Source organism: Vipera berus (assembly GCF_964194415.1).
Source record: "Vipera berus genome assembly, chromosome: 1".
Lineage (NCBI taxonomy): Eukaryota > Metazoa > Chordata > Lepidosauria > Squamata > Viperidae > Vipera > Vipera berus.
Window position 1 is genome coordinate 190,570,373 of NC_138202.1, and position 21,123 is coordinate 190,591,495.

Genomic DNA, 21,123 nt, shown 5'->3' on the forward strand with positions numbered 1-21,123 from the left:
GGACATTGCTGCTGAAACTGCCACAGATAAAATACTGAGTAGAGTGTTGTCATGGGTATACATGGGCTGGTTGGATAAAAGTCCAGGCTCAGTATTTCAGAGCTATTTTGTCAGGAGGCATGAGTTATCTGCCCATAAAGGGTGCATTTTATGGGGAAACAGAGTCATAATTCCCACTTCCCTAAGAGACAGGGTTTTACAATCATTACATGAAGGCCATCCAGGCATTGTCAGAATGAAAGCTTTAGCTAGAAGCTACCTCTGGTGGCCTGGCCTTGATAAGGCCATTGAGGCTCCGGTCCATGGTTGTTATACATGCCAGCAATATAGGCCTGAAATGCCACAGGCTCCAGTTCACAGGTGGGAGGAAATGCACACTCCCTGGTCTAGGGTTCACATAGACTATGCTGGGCCCTTTCAGGGACAGCTCTTCCTTATAGTAGTGGATAGCCACTCCAAATGGCTGGAAGTAATTCCAGTTCCTAACATGACTACTGCTAGGACCATCCAGGTGCTGAGAAAACTCTTTGCCACACATGGGTTGCCAGATGTCTTAGTTTCAGACAATGGGGCCCAATTCACTGCTGCTGAATTTCAGGCCTTCCTTAGAGCTAATCTCATCGGACATGCAATGTCTGCACCTTTTCATCCATCTTCTAATGGTCAAGCTGAACGCATGGTGAGGACAATGAAGGAGGCACTCAAGCGCTTTGTCACAGGTGACTGGCATCACAGATTGGCAGATTTTTTTACTCTGCCAGCATTCTACGCCCTGCACTGCTATAGGCAAATGTCCTTCAGAACTATTGGACAGGTTGCATCCAGATAGAGTGCCAGCAGAAGCCTCTCAACCAAAACCCCTGAGTGGGCTGCACATGGGCGATTGGGTTTGGGCCAGGAACTATGGTCATGGGAATCTGTGGGTTCCTGGTCAAATTACCAAGGCATCCGGACCCCTATCTTATGAAGTGGGGTTGGAGGGAGAGCGAGTTGTCAGACGACACATTGATCAGCTCAGGAAACGGTTTCCAGAACGGCCACTAAGTGAGGACTGCATCATAAGTCCCTCCCAAGTTCCTCAAACTTGCAGCCAAGCCAGTCCTCACATGGACTATCAGGACTTTTCCTTCTTAACTGAGGCAGAACCGGAGGGAGAACTGGGGAGCCCTGGAGTACAACATGGGTCCCCTGAAGGAGCAAACCAACCAAACTTCAGCAACCGCTGTGCCTACTCTGCCAAACAGTCTGACTCTGGGGTGGGCCAACCTGGAGAGACTAGTCAGAGTGCATCAAATCCCCTTGACTCAGGAGCACAAAGGGACACAAGTCTACCCAGCCCACTGAGTAAGCTGGTAGACCACAAAGTGATGGGAACTCCAAGACGTTCCTCTAGGGCACACAAGCCTCCTTCATATCTTGCAGATTACATTGTAAAATAAAGAGCTATATATTGTTGTAATTCCTGTTGCCACTACACTACAGAACTAGTGCTATGATGTAACAGCTAACGGCTCTCCAGCAACCCAAACTACAAGTCTCCTGTGCTGCAAATGGCTATCTCCAGGCGGCAATGGTTGATTCAAACCTATTGGCTGCTGCCTAGGGGCTAGACTATATACAGTATTGCGGCTAGTTGCAGCCTTTCCTCAGTACAGTTTCTGCACGAAAAAAACTATGAGTTACCTTGTATTCAGCTTCGCGTCTTCATTCCTGCACCTAAGAACCCGCTATTTAACACTTACTTTCTTTGCATTTTCCCCCCAGGGATTTGAAGACTGTTTAGTCTTTGATGAGCTGATGGACCAGTTTCAAAATGACCTCTGTAAGTGTCTATCAGATAGAAAAAAACAATATTCTACCAAATGCAAATTAAAAATGGCTTGATATGAAATAAGTTCAGTATCTCTATCATCTACTCCATCCACATATTTAGGATTTGTCTTCTCCTTCTGCAAAACTGCATAAGAATCAACTCCCCCAACCTCTGTGGGCTGGACAGATTGTAAAGTCTATAGATCCTGCATGTACAGTAGTGGCCAAAATTGTGGAAACCTTTTGGGAAAAGTGTACATTTGAGGTTTGATGGCTAAAAACACCACTTTTTGGAGTAGTACCATAATATTGTATATCAACGGAAAGATAATTTAATCAAGAATGTAATGCAATAACTTTTGTGAAGGATTTGCTATTAGAATAGCAGTTATAAAAAATGAAACACGTAGGAAAAAATGAGATATACAAAAATTATCACCATAGAAAAAATGAGATATACAAAAATTATTACCATGTCAGTTAATACTTAGTTGGGTAACCTTTTGCATGAATTATGGCCTTACACCGTCTTTCCATGGAGTGAACCAAGTCCTTTAGTTCTGCAGCTGTTATAATGTGAAACCAAGATTGAATGATTGCTTCTATTAACTGAGTTTTATTGCTGGGTTGCTTCTGACTAACAAGTTTGTTTAGTTGGCTCCATAGATTTTCAATTGGGTTAAGGTCTGGGCTATTCCCAGGCCATTCCAGCAGTGGAATATGATTATCTTGAAACCACTTTTTGCACATGGCAGCAACATGACATGGAGCTGAATCCTTCATTGTCTTAGAAAAGATCATGTGCGGAAGGGTTCAGTTTGGGCTCAAGTATTTCATTAATGTATTTTTGGCCATTTATATTCCCATTAATCACACAAATTCTGCCCACACCTTTTGATGTCATACAACCCCAGATCATAACACTGACTGGGTGTTTCACAGTACATGTAATGCAATCAGGATGCAAATCTTTTCCAATTCTTCTCCTTACATATTTTATGCCATCATTACCAAATTGGTCTTGGTCTCATCACTCCAAATAATATTGTCCCATTGTTCCTCTGTCCAGGTAATATGGGTTGTAGCCCAGTTTAGCCTTTTCAACCTTTGTTTGAGAGATAAAAGTGGCTTTTTTCATGAAATTCTAGATTTTAGGGCAAATTCTTGCAGTCTGCGCCAAACAGTCCTTGCACTCAACTTCACATTGCATTGCACCATTTCATCTTGTATACACCCAGATGATTTTCTTCTGTCACGTAGGTACAGTCTCTTAATTCTTCTATCATCACTTGTTCTTGTACACCTTTTCCTGCCTTGTACCAGTGTGGTTTTATAGTGACTGAGGCTCCTTATACCTCTTCAAAAACTTAGAAATGCCACCTTTGGTTAAGTTTCCACCAATTTTTCTTCTAATTCCTTTATAACTGTAGCCTTGTTCACTTAATAGTACTATTTTACATCACTTTCTGGGCAACCAGTCAAGTCTTTGCACCATTACTTTAATTTTATTATGTTTTACAAGCTCACTAAATGAAAGAACACAAAAAATCCAAACCAACTTGATAGCGATCACATAACATACTGACAAATGTCCTCCTCTCAGCTTCAATACAGGACATCAATAACTGAATCCTACTGTGATCTGATTGGCTCATTGCCAAAACAAGATGACATCTCTCTAAACACTCTCTAAACACTCATGCTCATTGGCTACAATCATATGAAGGAAAGCTACCTGATATCAACCTAAGCAAGTTGCGCTTCATTTTTCTGGTTATTTGGCTATACCTTTTCATAGAATACAGATAATTGAACAAACTTTGTTGTATTACATTCTGCATTAAATTATCTTTCCATTGATATATAATTTATGGTACCACTCCCAAAAACATGGTGTTATTAGCCATCAAACCTCAAGTGTACACTTTTCCCAAAAGGTTTCCACAATTTTGGCCTCTACTGTATGTGTGTAGCAGAATAGGAGATAAGGACTGTGATTGCTCCTGTAATGGAAAGAATCTTTATGAGAAAACTTAACTGATATGGCCCAGATATCACAGTCTACAGGTTTGAATGATTATTCTGTCTGTGGGGGGAAAAAACCACATTTGTTTCCCCCATCAGCAATGATAAGAAGGAATTGTAACATGAAGCACACCATAAAATGGCTACTTATCATGAGAATTTTTAAAAGACATCCAAGGTCCCCTCTTCACTATGTGCACTGTGAGTAACATTGTGAACTACTCTGTAAGATATATGTGCAAATAGGTATTAAATTGTCTAAAGCAAATAATGTGTATAAATTGTCTCCATCTTTTTATGCTAACCCCATGACTTCTCAGTTTTGGACCTCAAAGTCCCCCTCCTAATGTACTTTTTTAAGACAATGACAAATATGTTCTCTCTGCTTGCAGAAATTCCTGTTTTAGCAAACTATTTTTAAACTAGACCAAACTGTTTTTCATTAATATTGTAAGAGTGTTTTGATAATTTTACATATTGCATTTCATTTTATCTCATTATTTTGTTTGTATTTATAATCTAGAACCTCTTCAAGATTGTTTTACAGACAAAATCAAACATTAGATATTTGCATTTTGCTTGTTTTTGTAGTTAGTTCAAATAAATTAATGATCCTATCTTACCCTACTGTTACTGTTTTCTATAAAAGGAGATGCTGAATAAAGCTCATGAGTTCTTCTTCAAGCTGTGTTAACTTATTATCCTCTAGTTTTTCAGTCAGCAGAAATGGAGGCCGGCATCAATTGCACTGCTGTAGTAGCTGAGACTTAGAACATAGAATAAGAGAGTTGGAAAGTGTTATGCGCTCCTGGCCACTTTCCTTCATGACCAGAGACAAGCTCGCCTGACCAATAACCAACCAAGACACAGTGAAGGCCTTTTGTTTCGTTTATTGCAATAAGTGGGGAGAGAAGCTATCAAAACTTGGTTCTCTCCAAAGTTTCAACCCAAAATATTCCCATTTTTATAGATCCCTGGCCCCGGCCGCACATCCCTCCTCTTCCCCATCGGCTGAGGTACTATGAGGTTACACTGTTTCCAACCGCCTCCTACATATTTCCTGCTACATGCTAAATCATACATCCCATGTACATTAAAATTAAGAGATAATTTATGCAAGGTGTGTCAGTTAATATTAATCAACTAATTGCACATGCGCAGTTGCTTGAGTTCTAGCCTCCCTTTTTTTCTTAGAAAAAAATAGGTTCTTTCCTGTTTTGCTACTTATCTTCTCTTACAGATGTATTGATAGCTTGTCGTCTTCCTTTCTCACTCTTAAGACCCAGCTAATTTTTGCCTACTTGTTTCACTTAGCATCCTTTCTTTGTGCTCTCCTTTCCTGGTTCTCATCTCCATTCACCTGGTAAATTTCCACTGCAGCATATTCAGTTTTAAATTTCTCTTTCAATATTAAAATATTTGAAGACCTTTCATTTACTTCTATCAGAAAGGGACCTTGGAGGTCTTCTAGTCCAACCCCTTGCTTATTCTTAGTTCAGCCCCCTTCTTCTGCTTCAGTACAGTAACAGAGACCAGCTAGTGTGAGTGAGTGAGTGTAATGTAATCAAATTAAAAAAGCCTTTGTTGGATTTCCCTGCCTTTATTTCTCTTTCACTGAGTGACACCTGTTGGTGGAAAATATAATTGCACTGCTTGGTGGGGTTTGAAAGCGTGGGAACCTGGCTGGCAAATTGCAGGCATAGAGGAAAAATGAAAAGGAGCAATTCTGACCGACTCCTGTTTCAGCCTGTGCGCTTCCTCCATGCCTGGGATGTGTCAGTTGGAAAAGTTGTAAAAGCCGGGTACAGGGTGAATTGGGAGGAAGCTGCAGCTGATAAACACTGCAAAGAAATGGCAGTGCTGTAGCTTCAGATGGCAAAAAATGGAACAGCCAGGGGGACATACAGTAGGATAAGAATTAGGCTGAATAGCACCGACATCTCCAGAATAACTGAAACAGAGAAAATACGGTCAGGCAAAACCCCTTGTTGGCAGAAGTAGTAGTAGTTTGGAATTTAGCAATCCAAGCTGGCAGCTCTTTTCCCATATACAAGTAAACCTAAAAGTCTTATCACAAATTTCTTCTGTATAATATGCTAATGAGCAATGATTTAGCCCCTCCCCTACCTTTCCTGGAAAAACAAAAAGTTATCATTCTTAAAATCTTTCCTTTCATAAATTTTAAAAACTTACACAAGGCAGACATACTAAACTTTTAAGCTAAAATGGGGGTTTAATTTTTTTTAAAGGTAATCTCATTCCATTTAAAGAAAAGGCTGGCTGTGAAAAAATACAGACAATATTGAATAGTGAAGCTATTAAAAGTCTTAACCCTAAGAAATATGTATAAAAATATAGACAGCTTTATACATGACTTTGGAAAAATGCGCCTTAGTGGTAGGCCAGCAGCTGAGTAATGGTCTATAAAAATTCTCAACACTGCAGGAACTGTGAAATGCAAAGCTTTTTTAAAAAAAAAAATGTTAATTTTTTTGGTTGCAATCTCTTGCAGAACCTGAGTTGACAAGGACTGAAGTAGAATATTAAACACGTATATAAATATAAACACTTCATAGACTGTATCCTTAGACATTGTATGCTCATAAAGCTGTAAACTGAACGTGAAAAAGCACATAACAAATGCTTATCAGGGAATGGCAACTAGTTGCAACTTCTATTTGCATCTTCTATGGCATATCAAAGTTTCTCTCTACAGAAAGCCTGTGTTGTCCCTGCTTTTTCCTTAGGTGTTTGCCTTCCAATGTTCTCAAAGCTAAGGGTACCTGACGATCATGCAATTTCAGATTTAGCCATGTATAATTATATAGAGGTAAGTTAAATAATATTTGATTGGCCATTGAATTATGGGCAATGCCTCCAAATGCAAATCTATCTCTCTCTGATTTCAGATGCGGGAACATGTGAATTCAAGGTGGTTCATTTTCCGAAAGCATATAGACAATTGGCTTCATGTACTCCTGCCTTCTATCATCATTCCTCTGTATACTATGGTGAGACTCTAACGCTTAATACTGCAGGATTTTTCACGTATTTTTTCTCCCAGTTGTCCACTTTTTCCTTCTGGGATACACCCAGGTTCCTGTATTGATTTTGTAACCTCCTTCAGGTGACATTCTCCAGAATCCGATACCATGAAGCTGTGCAAAGATGGAAATGGCAGAATAAGGTAAACTACATTCAGATGCATTTGCCTAAAGTAGCTACATCAAGCATTTATTTTTGTGGCAAATGCATAGGAGGAAGGTGAGAAGTATATCTATCTTCACTTTAGATTCAATAAAGCTGAACATTTAGAATGTCTAGTACCATAAAATTATACATACTGTAAGGGTGCAAATAGTTTCCCAGTAGACCTGAAGGCCCTGCCTGACTCATCCCCTCTTTGCTCGTCAGGGCTTGGGGTTGACAGAGAGCATGACCAGAGACACTCCAGGACAACCACTACGTATAATCCCCTAGTTAGAATTTATGAGTCCTGAGGTTGTTCAGGATCAGCAGAATATTACTGGGGCTACCCTGAAATCTCTTCCTTCCAGGACCCTCTTCTTTCCTGGAATGTGAGCCCAATTTCACCAAACAGTTCTGGGAGGATTAATGAACTAGGATGGTTATATGCTCATCATGAGCAGATTCCCTTGTGCCATATCTTGCCTAGTTTGATGGTGAAATAAAGAGACAGATGAAAATAGGGAGCGATATAACAGAGAAATAAAAATGGTAATTAAGGATGCAAGAAATGCTTGTTGAACTCAAATCTAAATTTCTTTGGGACTGACATTGATGTGTGTTCAGACCAATAGCCTTAAATAGCCAGATTTAAGTCTTCCTAAAAATGTTGGCAAAATAATTGCAATTGTTTCCCCCTAGAATATTTTTCAGATATTTTACTAAAATGCAGATTTTTTTGTTGTTAAAGGTGATCAATAGAGGCCTCTTCCTCACCATGGCAGCAGCAGCAGCAGTGAGTGGCATCTATCTGTTCAGAAATGGAAAGTTACCCAAAATTGACTTTCATATAGACAATTTGTGGAGGCATACTTAAAAATGGTGGAAAGTTTTAAGAAATCATTTGAGATAGGAATGAATGCTTTCTGAATAATTAATCTCTGTTTTAGAAATTGGTCCTTCAAATATAAAAACACATATGATGTAGATGAATGCTGGATTCAAGACCTAAATTCCTGTTCATATTGAGAAATTCTGTGCTATTTTGTTATCAGTGAACATGTCATAAGCCACTTTTAGATATGGATATGCCTTGTATTTTATCATCGCTTTTCTGTTTGTGTTGCAACTGCAGTGTACAGCCCACATAACTCATTGCTGTCCTGTGTTTCATTTGCAAGAAATCTGCACTATCCCAGCTACATCAACACATTTTGACAGAAGATGCTAGGGCTTTTCTAAGATTGTTCTACCACCTCATCTTTGGTTCCCTCCCATAAGATGATCATTATGTCAATGTTTGGAGTTATCTAACTCAATTGTTTCTGCATCTTTAAAAGAAATCATATAATGCCGGTATTCCATTTTCTCAATTTCTAGTATGGTGAAAAAAATAAAGTTGTTGGTTGGAATCCAATTGTCTATTTCTGCTAGAACAGTTTCAATAATTGCAATAGGAAGGTAATGATTATCTCCTCTGTAATTATCACCCTGTGCATCCTCAAAATATGATCTGGACGCTCTTTCAGGTTTTGTGGCAACAGTGAAATTCAGTTTGCATGATATTAGTTCCATCCAAAGTTCTAAATCTCAATGTCATGCTCAATGGATTTTAAGGTAGATGGGAGGATTGTAAGGTCAGCAGGTTATCAGGCAAATGCCTGGAAAAGATGGTGGAAAAACATCAAAATCAGGACAGTTTTCAAGTTCACAGAAGTACTCCAAGAAGATTAAAGGATGGTGTCAGAATCCATTTATATCATATTCATAAATGGAATGTTTCAAACATATCCCATGGATTCTGCCATCTCCCGAAGAGAAGAGGATAGATGTGTATTGAACCGGCAATAGGCATTTCAAAGGAAAGGAGAAGCCTTTTGAACTGGGGAAACAAAAGGGGGGGCTAGCATCTGGCTTTTGTCATGGTAGACAGCAATAAACAAAAGGGTCCTAACTTCCTTTTTCCCACGAGATGGATGATACGAGAGGAAGGATGGGGGGACTGACCAAATGGGGATTAAGGGGGGTTAAACCGGGAACTCTTTATAAGGGTTTACATCGTGGAACCATTAAGCCCTGTCTCATTTCCTACAACCAAGCATGCCATAGTAAAGATTCCTTTTGGACTAAAAACTTGACTCCAAGAGTTTTTGTCTTCCTAAGACGTGGTTTGGGGTGGGTCCTGACAGATGGGCAGGCAAATGCTGAGAAGATGAGAAGGCAGTGGGCCACTGGGAAGATTTGGAAGTGAGCAGGTCAGTGAGGCAATCCTAGAAAGATGGGAGGCAGCCAAGCTGGTGAGAAGATGCTATGACAGTGATGGCGAACCTTTTAGAGACCAAGTGCCCAAAAACTGCTGCCACCCCCCAGCCAGCCCCCAGCCCGCCCCCGCTCTGTCCCCACCCCATTCACCCATAGGGCCTCACCACCTCCACGGCCTGCTGCAGATCACCCAGGTGGCCCAGCAGCACCATGGTGGCCACACCCTCTGCCTGCGCCCCACAGCATCAAATGGGCATGATGGGCATGAGGTTGGAGTCTTGTCCCCGCTGCCCAGCTGCCATGTCATTGGCTATGCTGTTCCACATGGGCCGCGCTTGGGGGCGACTCTCCTCCAGGGTGGCTGCTAGTGAGGAGGGGGCCGTGGGGGAAGGCGGGGCTGGGGCAATGGCGCATGTGCCCACAGAGAGGGTTTTGAGTACCACTGTGGTGAGTACTTATGGGAGTTCCTCAATACTCCCATGTTACTCCACTCCTGCACGAGCTTCATTGGCTTCTGGTTGTCCTCCGGGTGTGATTCAAGGTACTAGTAATTACCTTTAAAGCCCTACATGGCTTAGGCCCGGGATATTTGCGAGACCACCTGCTGCCATTGTCAACCTCCCATCGCCTGGTTCGCTCCCACAGAGTTGGCCTCCTCAGAGTTCCGTCGGTTAAGCAATGCTGGCTGGCGACCCCTAGGGGGAGAGCCTTCTCTGTGGGCGTGCCGACCCTCTGGAATGAGTTGCCTCCGGAGCTGCGGATGGCCCCTGACCTTTGGTCCTTCTGCTGTGACCTGAAGACATGGATGTTTCAACAATTGGGCCTGGACTGACTGGTTTTAAATTTGGTTTTATAGGGTTAAATTACTATGTATTGAACATATCTACTGTTTAATTCTTTTTTAAATTTTGTATTTTCATGTTCTTTTTTAGTTTTTATTGTTGTGAGCCGCCCTGAGTCCTTAGGGAGAATGGCGGCATATAAATATAATCAATCAATCAATCAATCAATCACTGTGCTTTGATGATTGGTAGGTGAAAGGGCCAGCAGGAAGAGGCTGAGAAGATAGCAATAGCAATAGCACTTAGACTTATATACCACTTCACAGCGCTTTACAGCCCTCTCTAAGTGGTTTACAGAGTCAGCCTATTGCCCCCAACAATCTGTGTCCTCAGAAGGATGGAAGGCTGAGTCAACCTTCAGCCGGTGAGACTTGAACTGCCAAATTGCTGGCAGCTGGGAGCTAGCATAAGGAGCCTGCAGTACTGCATTCTAACCACTGCGCCACCAGATGAGATGGGAGCCAAAGATGCAAAGAATAGTGGAGCAGAGACCATGTACTAGGGAAATTTGAAGTACATTTGAATCTGTTGTAATTCAGATTACATACCTGAATCTCATATACTATATAATTCCAGTTCTCTTGCTTGTCTTTAAACTTATGAAAATTCTATCTATTCATATTTAAGGGGAAATAAAATTGATACCAAACAACCCCTTTCACATCTCAGACTACTTCAACACATAAGGCATGCTTGAGCACAAATTGAAATGTACATGAGCTTTATTGGTATCAATGTATAGCTGAGAATTGCAAGCATGGCTACATAGTTACAAATTGAAATGGCTTTAAATCAGTAAAAGTTTTATTGATTTCAGTGATGCATTAACAACATTTATCAAGTACCTTATTAAGTACCTGGAATCTGCACTGAGCCAAAATTTTGTGAAAACAATGCTATGCACATTGTGACTTCACAATACAAGTTCTGCTCCTTACATACATATACATATGATACATTGCAATGCTAATACAAAAGGGGAGAGTTTAGGTTGCAATTGTTGTTTCACCATTTTCCCTCCCTGTGGATGGTCATGCCTAGCATCTTCAGAACTGACAAAATTTAATATACAATGTTAAAGTGACTGCAATTACCATGTTTTCCTCAAAATTAAGACCTACCCTGAAAATAAGCCCTAGCTTGATTTGGGGGAGTGGGCCTAATATAAGCCCTACTTCAAAAATAAGCCCTAGTTTTGGGGTGAGGTGCACACCTAAAAATCAAGCTAGGGTGGAGGGGGTGGGGGTAAAGCTACCCCATGTGCTCTACACCCACTTACCATTGCAACCAAGCCTCCCATGCCTCGACACCTGCCTCACTGGCCCACTTCTTCCGTGGCTGCTTGCCACTGCTCACACACATGTGTCATCCCCAACCTCTATTTTGCCATCAGAGGTCTTTAGGAAATGCCTCTGCAGCTAAGAATGGAGCTCTAGATTGTCACATGTGGCGCCTCCCGGCCTCCATTTCACCTTCAGAAGCCTTCAGGAAAGGCCTCTGTAGCTGAGAACCGGGCTGCAGATTGATGCGCACAGAACCTCCTGAGGCCTTTCCTGAAGACCCCTGACAGTGAAATGGAGGCCGGGAGCAACACACATGAGTGGCAGCGAGTGGCCACAGATGTGGGCCGGCTGGGCAGGGCTGTTGGTGCCACTGCCACGAGGTGAGACCTTGGAAAAGACATCCCCTGATAATAAGATCTGGTGCCTCTTTTGGAGGCAAAAAAATAAAAATAAGACTGGGTCTTATTTTCGGGGGGGGGGGGAAACAGTACCTTGTTTCCTTTTGGTTGCATACAGCTTGCCTGATTCTTTGCATTGACTTGTTCTTCACTGTAGTGAAGGCCATATGCAGGATTTCAAACCAATCTTTTCCTGTAGAACTACAGGGATTTTTTTTACCCACCAATTAGTTTAATTCATATACCATTCTATTAATTAAAATTTGTTAAAATCAGTTGTGACAATACTATTCCTCATGTAATGTCCTATCTTGCCTATCATGTACTATCATGGCAACAATTGATGTCTACAGTGCCAAAAATTTGGGATTTACATATGTGAATAGAACAAAAATGAAATACACAGCTTTTAATAGCTCATCTGCTTCCATGTCACATATAATGCTTGGTTTTGCATTTGCTTATATCCTGTGGACTTAACCAATTCAACCAAACTAATAAAAATGATTTAATGCAATGAGTAAACCAGGACAGAACTCTGTTCATGTATCTCATCAGTTGTAATATGGTTTGCCTGATTTATCATAAGTCATAAATGTTCTTTGAATATAGAGCTGATCAACAGCCCAAAGAAAAGCTATCTAATTATTTGTGGACCTGTCCGTATTTTTTCAGTAAAAGGATTTCCTATATTCAGCAGCTGATATAGCTGTTCAGCTTAAATCAGAAAATGGAAGTTACCATTTAGTCTTATCACTCACTGGGTAATACTTTTGGAAAAACCCATTTTTTTCTGGATTAACTAGGCATCCCAAACAGTAGAAGAGAAATGCAAATACATTTTTACTGACATGTTATTGTTTAAAATAATCCTATTACTGGGGATTGAATGGTTGATTGATATCCAGATAGGACATCTGGCACAAAGAAGCTCATCCTCAGTTCATAATCTGCTCCTCAAAGTTATCAGATCATCAGATCCCTGATATAGCACCAGGTGAATAAAAGTTTTTATAGATTTTTTTATTCATTTAGTAATAGCTTCAGAACTGTCCCTTGCAAGCAGAAACAAAATTTTGTGTTTACTGGACAAGACTTCACAAAGCTTGCTGACCCACAGTCATGATGAGCCAAAGCCATCTGAGACTATTCCATAATAGTCAAATATTCCCCCCCTCCCTAAAAAAACCCCAAAGTTCTCTGACTACTCACCTGGTTTTATAAACTATGAGACAAATATACACATAGGTACATATAGGTGATATGTATGGAAAGAGCAATGCTAGAAATGTGAAGTGCTGGAAGCTCTCTGAGGTAGTGAACTCAGCTATTTAAAGCAAAGGGACTGAATGCTGATTGGCTGTTCTGCTCTGATACACTCTTTTGGAGTCCCAGAAAAAAAGGTTCACAGTGCAAAACATCGACGCTCTTTGAGAGATGGGTGGAATTACAATTGCTCATGAGATGAAGAAATCAGCAACACACATTGTTTTGAATGCAACATAATACCTTCTTGGGAAAATTACCAGTTTGTGGTAATAGCTCATCACCTTCTCATTCACCTTAAAATAGGCCTTATAAACAGCAAAATTGTTAATTAAAAGAACTCCCTGAGTGGCAGTTGGCAATTTTATTTACATATTGTATATAGTAGAGGTTTAGGTAATTTTATAAACCAAAACCCCAATTCCCTACAGTTTGTATGGGTGATGAATGGGAGAGGTCTAGCTGCTCTGAGTGCTTCATCTGAGATATGCAGTAAGGTTCTCTAATGCTTACGTATTTTTTAAAAAAATGTTGGAATAGAAGCATGTTGCATGTAACAACAGTGGCAATAATTATATTCACACAGTATTAGAAAAAGGAAGAAATACCATCAGATGAAGAAATAATTAAAAAAACAGTAGAATGTGCGGAGATGGATAGACTGACTTTGAGGTTGAAAGAAAAAGAAGAAATGGAATATTATCAAACTTGGGACTTATTTTTATCAATGGCTAGAGGAAAGAATAAAGGATTAGGAATTAAATATGTATTAGTAAATGTAAACTCAGACAGAACGTTTGTTGAACAAGTACTATTGAATGTATGAAAAAAATCAATATAAATCATATATATATATATATATATATATATATATATATATATATATATATATATATATATATATATAAGCATGTTGCAAAACCTGCAGAATGATTTTCTCAAAAATAACTGATATTATACGGCAATAACGGTTGATTTAAGAAAGCAAATGGATTCATCTTCTGTTTTTCTGTTGAAGAGTTTCTTTGTGCTTTGTGCTGTTGCTGAAGTTTCATTTCATTGGCCATTAAATCTGGGGTTCACAACAGTGGTAGTAGCACTCTTGAAAAGAGGATTGTCAGCCTGTCAATAAAACACCAGAAACTTTTAGCTGCTAATAAAACCTAACATTTCAAGATCAGATCTGGATTCAGATGGATAATCATACTCTCATTTAATAGCTTGATAAAAACCAAAGTAAACAGCAGGAAGACAATAGAATCTACACCAAAGGCCTGCCCAAGTACACCAAGCTGAATCAATTACTTTGATTAATAACTCAAACACAGGAAGAAAGAGACACAAATATGTCTTCTCCTTTCTTTATATCTCCCCACCAGTTAAACACTTTACCTCATTCCATTTGGCCTTGGATTTCTCCTTCTCAAATCTGTGATATTCTCTGCGATCAATCAACTCTGCTACCAGCCGCCAAGCCACGAGGAGAAGGAGCCCAATAAGAGCCACTCCAGCTATAGTGCCCCCCACTATGGCTGCAATGTTAGGAGGTTGGGGGCATTCTAAGAAAAGAAAGAAAAATGATTAAAAATGTGTGCTTGACTGAGCAACAGAAATACAGCTATGCATGTATTTATAATGTTTGGTTCTGATAGACGAGGACTCAGAGTGGTTTAACAATGAACGAGTTTATTGAATACACAAAGTCAACTGCCTAACTGTCAAATGTTGCAACCTTTTATATGAGAAGTGTGTGAACTGTAACCAATCAATGGAGTCTATTTTCCCGCTCCTAGGTTATTGCAACCAATGAATGCACCATAATTTCCCGCTTTAAACCCTGCTATGCTGCAATCTATTTGCAATCTGTTAAGTACCTTGTTAATAACTATTTACATACACAACACCCCTTACCCCCCAGTTGATGTTATTTCTTTACAAAATCCTTTAAATATTTTGGTGGCCTATGTATTCTAGAAGGGTACCTGTTATTCTGGCTGCTAGGGACCTCTCTTCCTGATTGATTGCTTGGCTGCATGTCACTATTGGACCTGGGCTCTGGGTTGCTAGGCTCAGATGTTTCTCTGCTGCTGGTTTGTGTATTAGTTTGTGTTTGGAAATCAGTAGTCACTGGCCTACTTCGCAGGGGTACCTCCCAGTCAATTTGACTAAATTGATGTTGTTGTTGTTGGGAACCAGGGGATGAGATGTTTTGCCATTCCTCTACCGCACTTTCTAGCATGTTGTTATCCCTGAATCTGGATATACTATTCCCCCCCAATATACTTTGGTTCCCCTCTACTGGCAAGCATCCACTGGATCTCTTCCTCAGCTGATCTATATGTCTTTTACAGATCCTATTCCCTTCCCCCTCAATAGTGTACGATAGGGGACCTAAGATTTCAGTCACCACCCCAGGAATCCATTTATCCCCTTGGCCGTAGTTCCTGGCCCAGATCAAATCCCCCACTTTAAATGTTCTGTTAGGAATGTCCAATTCAGTGTTTGATTGAAGTCTGTCAGGGTGTAATCTGTCCAACTTGGTAGTCAGTTTCCTGCCCCACCTCATTTCAGCTGGACTTTTCCCTGTAGCAGAACATGGGGTCGTGTGTTGGGCCAACAAGAACTCGGCCAGTCTCTGATGCCAGTTGCCCCGAATGATTCTTTTCAAAGCGTCCTTCGTGGTCCGCACGTTCCGTTCAGCCAAGCCGTTGGTGGATGGGTGGAAGGGTGCTGATGTCTTATGCTTAATCGAGTTGGCCTTGAGGAAATCCTGAAATTCAATAGATGTGAATTGTGGCCCATTATCAGACACAATTAAATCCGGCAACCCATGAGTGGCAAAGAGGCCCCTTAATGCCTGTATTGTTCTACCTGAAGTTAGTGAACTGACTGGTACAACCTCTAGCCATCTAGAGAAGCTGTCAACCACTACTAGAAATGTTAACCCTTGGAAAGGTCCAGCAAAATCAATATGAATCCTGGACCAAGGATTCCTAGCTAGCTCCCACTTATGCGTACGGATGTGCTGTTGTTCAGGCCTAGAACGTTGGCACAGATGGCAATTGGCAACACATTCCTCAATGTCGTTGTCCAGTCCTGGCCACCACAAGTGACTCCTAGCCAACGCCTTCATCCGTACTATTCCAGGGTGTCCTTCATGTAATTCTAGTAAAATGGCTGATTTGTGAATTCCTGGAATAACCACACGATTTCCCCAGAGTAAGCATCCCAAATGAACTGATAATTCATCCTTCCTTCTAAAATAGGGCCTGTATTTTTCGTCCGGGTTGGCATTTGGCCACCCGCTCATGACCCAGGCCAATACTCTCTTTAAGGTGTGGTCCTTATTTGTTGCCTCAGCTATGTCTTTAGCAGTTAGGGGTAAATCAGGAATATCCTGTAGGGACATTATTTGTCCCACAGGTGCAGGGTCCTCCTCTGTTATGCTTAGGGGCAATCTGCTGAGGGCGTCAGCGTGTCCCATGTCCTTGCCCGGTCTGTATTGGAGGGAAAATGAGTATGCTGAGAGGAAAATGGACCACCTCAGCATTCTGGGCGACATAATTTGGGGAGTCTGTTTATCCGTGGTAAACAGTCCCAACAGGGGTTTGTGGTCAGTCAGTATGGTAAAGTTCCTACCATAAAGGTAGTCATGGAACTTTTTTACTCCTGCCACTATTGCTAATGCCTCCCTGTCTATCTGAGCATAATTCCGCTCTGCCTTGGTTAGTGTCCGGGAATAATATGCAATGGTTCTTTGTATTCCTTGGTTGTCTAAGTGGCTGATCACAGCCCCTACACCATAAGGCGAAGCATCGCACGCCAGATAAATTGGTTTGTTTTCTATAAAGTGGGTTACAGTTGATTTACTGGAAAGAATGTCTTTTAACGTTTGGAAACTCACTTTGTGTTTGTTCAGCCATTGCCAAGGAGTCTTCTTATCTAAGAGTCTGTGGAGGGGTTCTGCAATGGCAGCCTTGTGTGGCACAAACGTGTGGTAAAAATTTACCAAGCCAAGGAAGGCCTGAAGTTCCGCCTTGTTCCTTGGTTCAGGGGCCCATTTTATTGCTTTAATTTTGTCAGGGGTAGGGTGGATTCCACTTTTGTCAATCCTGAACCCCAAAAAATCAGTGGATTTAACCCCTATACTACATTTTTCCTTTTTTAATTTCAATCCAGCCCTCCTAAATCTGCCCAGTACCTGTTCCAGCCGCTCTACTAACATTTCTTCATCTTTTCCAGCTATCAGGACATCATCAAAGTAAGGGCATACACCAGGTATGCCCTTTAAGGTCCTCTCCATCACTTCTTGGAAGATGCCTGGAGCAGCTGCAATACCAAATTGCAGTCTGTGGACCCGGAACGCCCCCTTGTGGGTAACTATCGTCTGTGCTTCTGCAGCCTCTTCAGAAACAGTCAACTGTAAGTACGCATGCGCCAAGTCTAACTTGGCAAACATGGCGCCGTCCTGGATCGTCGCGAGGACCTGCTTCACCGTCGGGACCGGGTAAGCATGTTTTTTCATTCCAATGTTCAGGGTGGCTTTGTAGTCAGCGCAGATTCTCACATCCCCATTGGGTTTTAGGGGTGTGACAATCGGCGTTTCCCACAAACCACCCTCAACAGGCTCTAATACCCCTTGGCCTACAAGCCGGTCGAGCTCGGCCTCGATTTTTCCCTTTAAGGCGAAAGGTACCCTTTGGGCCTTAAGCCTGATTGGTTTTACTGAGGGGTCTAGGTTAAATTTAATTGGGGGCCCTTTGTACTTCCCCAAAGATCCATCGAATACGTCTGCAAATTCATTGCAGACTGATTCGAGGGTCTTCTTCTTAATCACTGAATTTATCCCCCCAATCCAAATGCCCAGGGCAGGGAACCAGTTAAGTCCAATTAAACTAGTCCTATGTCCCTCCGTAACAATTAATTCTAAGACCCCCTTAAATCCCTTAAATTTAACGTTAAGGCTGGTCTTCCCTTTTATTTTTATGGGGCTTTTTTGGAAGTCAGTTAATTGAATATTTGTTGAACTAAGTGGAATTCTTCTTCCACTTATTTGTTCAATCCTCTCAAGGGTTTCAGTGGAAATTATTGACACTGAAGCCCCTGAGTCAATTTCCATTCTGCAAGGGACCCCTTGCAGCTGGACTGTAATTTTTAATTTTCCTATTGGAAAATTGTGACTTTTCCCCTGTCTCCTCCGGTTGACTCGCGCCACCTCCCCTGGATTTGGGACTTTAACCCGGGGTTTAGGGGTCTCCTTGCCACTGAAATTAGGGGTTACCTTACCCTCGGGCCACACATCGACTTCGTGCAGGCGGTTGTCGCGGGCACGGCTCCTACAGATGGCCTGGATGTGGCCGGTCTTGCCGCATGCCCTGCACTTTGCGGTTCGGAATCGGCAAGAGGCACGGGGATGGTTGCCGCCACAGCTGCCGCACCGGTTCTGGTTGTCGCTGTCTCGCGGTTTGGTTGCGGTGTCCCTCCATGGTCGTTGTGCCCCCGTCGCTTGTCTTTGCGGAGTTGCGGTTTGTTGACGGTGGGCCGGTTCAGGCCCTTCACTTCTGGGTTGTCTTGGCGCCATTTTTCCGAATCGCCTGGAGACTTCAGCGATATCTTCCTCCCACTGCTGGTCCACCTCCCCGCAGTCCACATAGCCCTCTTGATTGATCTCGGACGTTGCTGCCATGCTGCTGCGGGGGGGTCGCGATACCCGGTTGACTCGTAAGTTAAAAGTTCGTCGATCACTTCCTGTAAATCGCCGGTGGGTTTGGCGATTATTCTGTTTTGTAGCTGCTCATCACGCAAGCCCAGTACTACTCGGTCCCGAATTCTAATTTCTAAATTATCGTATTTACATCGTACTGCGGCTTCCCTGACGGCAGCGACAAACTTTTGTATGGATTCTCCCGGTCTCTGGTTCCTCTTCTCAAAGATGCGCCGCCAGAAGAGCTCGGATCTCCTGGGTGTAAAGTGGACCTTTAGTTTGGCTAGGAGGTCGGCATAAGGCACGCTTGAGACCGGTTGCGGTTGACACAGTCCGACAGCGATCCGGTAAACCGGTGTGCCGCAAATCGTTAGTAAAGCTGCCGCTTTTTTACGGTCGTCTGTGATTCCGTTCACTAACAGGAACCCTTCGACTTGTCCGATGTATTCTTCCCAATCCTCGGGAAAGTTTGGGTCGAATTCCTTCAATGACCCGATTTGCGCCATTCGGAGAATTTTTTTTTTTTTTTATTCTGCCGCGGCCGCTCGGTTGACTGTGACTCGTTCTGAATTTGCCGCCTTTGCGCGACAATTCCGCCGATTCTCTGGTCTTCTGTCTATCCCATCCTCGTCGCCAATTGTTTGGTTCTGATAGACGAGGACTCAGAGTGGTTTAACAATGAACGAGTTTATTGAATACACAAAGTCAACTGCCTAACTGTCAAATGTTGCAACCTTTTATATGAGAAGTGTGTGAACTGTAACCAATCAATGGAGTCTATTTTCCCGCTCCTAGGTTATTGCAACCAATGAATGCACCATAATTTCCCGCTTTAAACCCTGCTATGCTGCAATCTATTTGCAATCTGTTAAGTACCTTGTTAATAACTATTTACATACACAACATATAAGACTATATCCGTTTGCATATATTACATGCTAGTGGTAAACATTTCTTAAATGAATAAAGATGAGGCAGAATTCAAAAATATACATGATACATTTTCCCCTACATAAATAACAGATCCTGAATCTCCATATGAGATTGGTAGAAACTCTTTAAATGCCACATGTTCTGTCAGTGGTTTGCTTTCCCATCTGGGAGACCTCCTAACTAATTCTGACTCACTAGTTACTATAGGGTCTTCCATCACAAGGAAGAAAAATCCTCATGAGGTCCTCTCAAAATGCTGAACAATACAAGTTGCCTCTCTTCCCATCACTTACACAGAAGATCTTCTTACGTTATTGGCTGTGTCCAGCAATTACACGGCACTGGTGCCATTTCTAAAGAGATATTACAATGGAGAGCAGATGTTAGTCTGGGTGATGTGGCACTAAAAGCGTACCTTTCTCAGGATTGACTGTAATAGAATAGCGCTCTTCTCCATCAGTCCGAAACATTGTGTAAGAGATCCAGCAATTCTCTGAATCCTTTTCTCTGCATTCTTTACTTTTTGGTTGCACTTTACTTTCAACAATAATATTTGAACAATTATCAGAGCAATTCTTCTGAAATGGACCACTCCCAAAAGCAAGACATTCAACACAGGAACTAAAAGAAAAAGAAGGAAAGCTTTTTTAAAAAGTTTCATAACAGAACCATGATACAACAGATCTATATTTTATATAGTATATTATAGCATATTATAAGTGAGGAGGATGTAAAGCTGAGAGAACTCAGACTTATTAAAAGATATACTAGGTAAGTTCTGTATCAGGAGGATGACAAATCTGAGCTAATCTCAAATAGATGAGATCCCCCTGGGGTTTACATTAACTGTCCCTGATCAACTGGTATTGTTTACTGAGGAGAATGGTGACTGAGGTAATATCGTAATGAGACTCCCTCCAAATCATTTTATGATATAAATAAGCTGAACCTGAAGTGGAGCAATAAAATCTACTTGTACAGCAGATATTTCTCCAGGAGCCTAGGATTTGTTGGAAGCTCCCTCTTTGTATTTTTAATACCAAAATCTACAGACAGGAACGGATTTTATTGATGCCAAGCTCAGTTTTGCTTAACCCTTTATACTGAGGACTGATTGACAATATAGCAGTTGGCTCACTGTCCCACTGTTAACATGAAGATCAAAACATGAATAGTAAAAATGATGCACTTTGGGACTTTTAAATTAAATTCGTTATTGTGTGTTTGGATGTGTTATTATAATGAGCTCTACTTTTTATTTATTAGAGTATGTATTGCTGCCATATTTTAAAAATAAGATCAAGGTATTTTTTTTTGAGAGGGAGAATTAGGATGATTGGACATTTCCCTGGATCTTGAATAATGATGGGAAGATACTGCAATGTGTGCATTGGCCCTACTGATAAATTTCT

At 41.5% G+C, this 21,123-nt stretch overlaps 2 protein-coding genes across 3 annotated transcripts in view; one reads left to right on the forward strand and one right to left on the reverse strand.

The window, feature by feature from the left end:
• Positions 1–8,025, forward strand: part of KMO (kynurenine 3-monooxygenase) — a gene marked incomplete at its 5' end in the record, with an annotated part of 34,317 nt that extends 26,292 nt beyond the window's left edge. The window contains 5 exons of the mRNA XM_081312838.1: positions 1,765–1,822; positions 6,585–6,667; positions 6,747–6,848; positions 6,965–7,024; positions 7,775–8,025. Of these exons, the coding sequence (XP_081168964.1) occupies positions 1,765–1,822; positions 6,585–6,667; positions 6,747–6,848; positions 6,965–7,024; positions 7,775–7,900 (429 nt within the window). The 3' untranslated portion in view covers positions 7,901–8,025. The remainder of the gene's footprint in view (positions 1–1,764; positions 1,823–6,584; positions 6,668–6,746; positions 6,849–6,964; positions 7,025–7,774) is intronic.
• A 5,967-nt stretch (positions 8,026–13,992) lies between these two features.
• ITGB2 (integrin subunit beta 2) overlaps positions 13,993–21,123 on the reverse strand; it is a 42,624-nt gene continuing 35,493 nt past the window's right edge. For both annotated transcript variants that reach the window (XM_081341002.1, XM_081341003.1), the window contains 3 exons: positions 20,127–20,332; positions 14,467–14,633; positions 13,993–14,196 (listed from right to left, as the gene is read on the reverse strand). In XM_081341002.1, coding sequence (XP_081197128.1) covers positions 14,131–14,196; positions 14,467–14,633; positions 20,127–20,332 — 439 coding nt within the window. In that variant the 3' untranslated portion in view covers positions 13,993–14,130. The remainder of the gene's footprint in view (positions 14,197–14,466; positions 14,634–20,126; positions 20,333–21,123) is intronic.